Here is a 4,919-nt window from a genome sequence, read left to right as displayed (position 1 = left end):
CACAAATTATACTTTAAATTTTTTAGAACATTTATTTCGATAGACAGATAAATAAAGCGTTTATTATAGTTCTAGGGCAAACTCTAAGAACATACAAATTGATATTTAATCTAAACTATACTTTAAGGAACGTTTTTTTACTGCAAATGCAAGTATGATAACTACGTTTACTCGGTTCGATTTACGTCGAAGTTATGACATCGATGTTATAACTTCGACATAAATCGAGTCGTGTAAATGTAATCTATGTAAAAAATGACTTCAATATATGTATGATTAGTTTCCCATATAAAAATAACAAACTATATTATATACAGATATGGATCTACACATTTAAACATGTAGTATAGTGTCATTTTTACACGGAAAACTAAATAACACATATATTGAAGTCACTTTTTACACAATTAGATTTGCAGTGGGTATGCTTTCCATTTGGTGACAGAAGTCGACACAAGCATCATTCTATTCTTCTTAACATTCAGTGAGTAACAAATGGTAGTAAAGATAGAACGACACTTGTGTCACTTGACTTGTTTCACCAAATGAAAAGAGCATCCAGTGTTTTTAAATAAAATCTATTTTTATATATAAATAAAATCTGTCTCTTTTTTATTTTGTATATCGCGAGTAAATCTGAATGAGTATTCAACGACTTGTTACAAGAGGACGTCATTAGAGTTTCGGATTCGAAAGTGCGTAAATGTGTGCATAAATCCACCGCTGATTTTGAGCCTGTCCTCGCGATTGTGTGTAATATTGCTCGTGCACACACTATCACGCACGGACGCGTAATCCAAGAACCTCCTTTGCAAAATTTTCTCTCCCTTGAATCATCGCGCGGTCGTCTTCGTCGTGGAGGAGAGGTACTCGGCGGAGATTCTCGCACACGGTACGCCCTTTGTGAACGAAAAATCGTCCTGATCGTCGACGCATTCTCCCGGCGTGGAGGACGCCGTGAGGTCGAGGTCGACGCGCTCTGATAATAAATGATGTTTTATCTGTCGAGCGATGCCCGGCGGATATAGCATAGCCCGACGGAGAGAGGGAAGAGGAGGGAGAGAATTGTAATGCGACGAGGCGTCAATCTGCTTTTTCGTTCGCGCAGGGTGCGACAAATCATGTCGAGGCACCGTCTCGCCGCTAACACGAGTACAGAAGAAGGTAAATCCCAGCGGTACGCTCGCGCGAATTTTACGCATGCATTCATACGTATATATGGTATGTATAAGGGCTGCATCACTCCCCGTGGATGGAATCTTGTGTATCATTCGGATTAGATGCTTCTACAAAAATCCCTTTTGACACCGCATTTCTTCATGTTGTAATCTTCAGATAACTAGCTGAATCAAAAAATAATCCAAAATAAAATCTAATTAAAATTATTGGGTTGTCGAAAAAATAATGTCGTTTTTCCGTATTGCTATTAAGAGCAGCCGTAACTTCGTTAAAAATGATCGAAATTTAAATTTAAAAAAAGGGTTTTTTAAAGCTCGAAATCTACTTTCGAATGGTTACTATATTTTTTGAATTTATGTGAGTTTTATAATTTTTACATATAGAAAACTACGAGCTGAAAGAAATGAAAAAAATTTTTTTTCAATTTGTAGGTTTGTAGCGTGCCCAAAAAAAATTTAAATAAATTTTCGACTATCTATCGTGAAAGCTTGAATTTTTCCCTACAAAGTTGTTTTTTAAAAATGTTCCTGCGATTTTTTCTTTACTCGCGGATTAAGTAAAAAGAAACATTCTGACTTTATTGTTCGTAACTCCGTTAAAAATCATCGCATCGCAATTAAAAATAAAGATTCTTAAAGCTGAAACGTTGCTCTATCAAGTGATGTAATCGCTAATTTTGTAGAATATACTGGAAAAGAAAACCACCATTTTATATAGAAAAAATATGTCATGACTTTTCCGAAAATCCAATAAATAAACTATTTGATATATATTCGTGTCACGCGAAAATTAGTAAGATTTGGAAGAATGATCTATTAGCTATAATTTTTTAATGTACTGCTAATATCTTAGCGTTCTTGTTAAAAAGAAAATGATCCCATATTGATCAAAGATTCCATAAATATAGCTTGTGTGTAACATCTGTCTGAACATTCTGTATCGTAATCATATTATGATCACGATATATAGCAGGTTCAGATAAATGGGCTCGGAGATTGAATCGGATTAGGGATGAAAGTAGAGAAAGTTCAATGATCGGGTAAGAGGTCGGCCTTCTGTTGACCAGAAGATTTAGTACTCGGATAAATTATTAAATAAATTATAATGAAAAAGATTTGACGAACGTAAGATTTTCATTTAAAATCCGATTTAATCTCATTGTACAAAGCAAACGAAAATAATACGAATGCGATAAACTTTTTCGCGGGTGAATCTGCCAAAAAAATAAAACATATGGTATGCGTTCCGGTATTATTAATAGCATTTATCAAATAGCACAATGAAAATATCACTGCTTTGGCAGAAAAAATACCTATTTTTCCAAGATGTATGTAGTCAACGTCGAGTGTCCTTTTTACAATCATTGAGCGATATCGACAAGCGTTCTCTCGTAACTTACGAGCACTCGGCTCAATAAAAACGCAAGCCACTCACTTTTTTATATTTTTTTCCGGGGAGGATATAACGCCGATATGGACGATGTTTTCCCTCCATCTCCCGTCGCTGCTGTTAATTCGCCAATCGCTGAAAGCGAGCATCATAATTTCCGTTACCGTGCGCTCCGCCCGCAGCGATATTTCTTCTGCGTTTCCTTTGTCCGCCGTGGCGCGTGCGACAAAGGACGCGATAATTGCAAAGCCCTGTATGCGGTCGAACCGATCGTTTTCGCGTGTGTTTCGCGAACAAACGACAATGTGCGGAGTTGCAGTGGATATTGTTGCGAGCGGCGCTTAATTTCTGCGGTAGTATAAACGACTGGTCGCGCTCTTATTTTCCGGGTTGAACGCGGTTGAGTTTAATTTCCGATTACTAGAAAAATGGTGTCTGCTTTACGCTGACTAATGACGTTTTTGTTATCACGAGTGGCGCAGTTTGTTAAGCTCCGATTTGGTTAAGGTGAACGATTTCTATATATTCTTTTCTATATATTTTGTAAACAAGTCTTACTTATTTTGAAGATCGGTATAAAATATAAATTAAGATACAAAGAGAAGTTTGAAATCGCATTTGTAAAATAATTTTCTAATATATAACTCAATGTAAGATTATTCCATAATATTTGTAAATGCGATTTCAAATCTCTCTTTGTATTTTAGCTTATATTTTATCAATATTCAAAATCTCTCTTTGTATTTTAGCTTATATTTTATCAATATTCAAAATAAATAAGATTTATTCAAAGAATATATATAGAAAAAATATATAGATTTATTCTGATCTTAACAAATTATGCCTTCATGATGAATATTCGTATGTATGTATAAAATACAAATCGTGTTGCTGAATCTCAATGTTGCAGCAAGTAGCTAATTTACCGGTCTTTCAAAGTCATTCGGACTTGTTGCCGCACGTTACGGAACATACGAATCCAATTCCGCCCGTAAACTGACAAGAAGTTACACATCAGGTATGATTACGGATTTAGAACCGCAAATTAAACACTGATTAGTTCAGCGATAGCGCTGTGCTGGGTTAGCATTGCTCGCACAACGGTCACGTGTTCTCCTACAACTAATTACACCAACTCTCCTGGTTAGTTAACTCTTCTTACTGTCCAGAGCAATCGTAAGGGATATTGTTGGTGGCGCGAGATAAGGCGATTACAGTTGAAGGATCTAAAGAACTAGAGGTGTTGCCATTACGCGGAAGGGAGAAAGAAGATAGTTAGAAAGCGCGGGTAGTTGTTGCGAGTTTATTTGTTTGTTTGTTAGAAACTATACTTTCTCTGCAAGCAAACTCGGTATCTCCGGATAAATAAATAAATAAATACTAGCCAGCTAATGGAAATATCTAGTCCTTTGGTGATTTTACCGAAGCTCCGTATGTACAAGACGTCTCAAAGTTCAGATTCCATCGCAAATTGAAGAATCTGATCCTTACCCTTCTGTTTACATCTATATTTTTACTTCCTCTGTCTGCAATTTGGATCTTTCTGTCCAACCCAAGTTTTTTTAACTGTTTTAAACTTTAAAAAAATATGGAAGAACTCAAAGTTACTTTTTAACATCTTTATTACCGAATAATTTTCTCGATTATTTTGAAAGACGGAACCGGACTTTGTTCCCCTTATTTCAGAATGAAATTTTGTTTGTGCCAAAGAAGATTGCAAACGAAGGGTTATAATTTAAATCCTTCGTTACTTCGTATATGAAATGCGAAAGTTCAACGCCTCGCGCTATTAATTATCGATTTGAGATAATTATCGAGATCACGTCGGTATCACGAAACGTAGCGAAGATTTATTTCAACGAGTTAATTCATTCGCACGCTTGTCTTTTTTATAATTAATTCTTCTTTATATATGCTTCGTTTTTTCTCTTCTATTTTTTTCCCTTTCTGCTTATAAGAGTACTGACCAGCGACACGCGAACGAGCAATTTGCGCGTTAAGCCGCGCCTTTATTGCGTTCTGGTTAATAACCCGTTAATATGCCCCTCGCAATCAGGCATCGGTCCATATTAAACTACTACGAGCCATCGAAATGACTCGGTAAATTATCCACAGGGCCCTTGCTTGCGCCGGCGGGCAGCAATTCGCGCACCCTGCTAATTACGACGATCGCGCACGAACGGGACGATTAATTAGACAAATTAATTTAGTAAACTGTTAAGAGCGATCGCGCGGCGATCCCACCGATTGGCGCGATGCAGGAAATGTCATCTATCATAACGCATTAATTAATGAAGTCGATATTAGGCCCCCTTCTGCAAATTGTGTGTGTGTGTGTGTGTGTGTGTGTG

General features: G+C 36.7%; 1 protein-coding gene across 1 annotated transcript in view; it reads left to right on the top strand.

Annotated features, from left to right (window-relative positions):
• Positions 1-338: 338 nt before the first annotated feature.
• The window catches only part of LOC108720804 (uncharacterized), a 24,679-nt gene continuing 20,098 nt past the window's right edge, over positions 339-4,919 (top strand). Inside the window, exon 1 of the mRNA XM_018445009.1 lies at positions 339-1,164. Within this exon, the coding sequence (XP_018300511.1) occupies positions 1,071-1,164 (94 nt within the window). The 5' untranslated portion in view covers positions 339-1,070. The remainder of the gene's footprint in view (positions 1,165-4,919) is intronic.

Source organism: Mycetomoellerius zeteki, unplaced genomic scaffold, assembly GCF_001594055.1.
Source record: "Mycetomoellerius zeteki isolate Tzet28-1 unplaced genomic scaffold, Tzet1.0 scaffold155, whole genome shotgun sequence".
In the NCBI taxonomy this organism is placed as follows: Eukaryota; Metazoa; Arthropoda; class Insecta; order Hymenoptera; family Formicidae; genus Mycetomoellerius; species Mycetomoellerius zeteki.
Note: the sequence above shows the minus strand (reverse complement) of the source record. Positions and strands in the feature narration are given on the sequence as shown.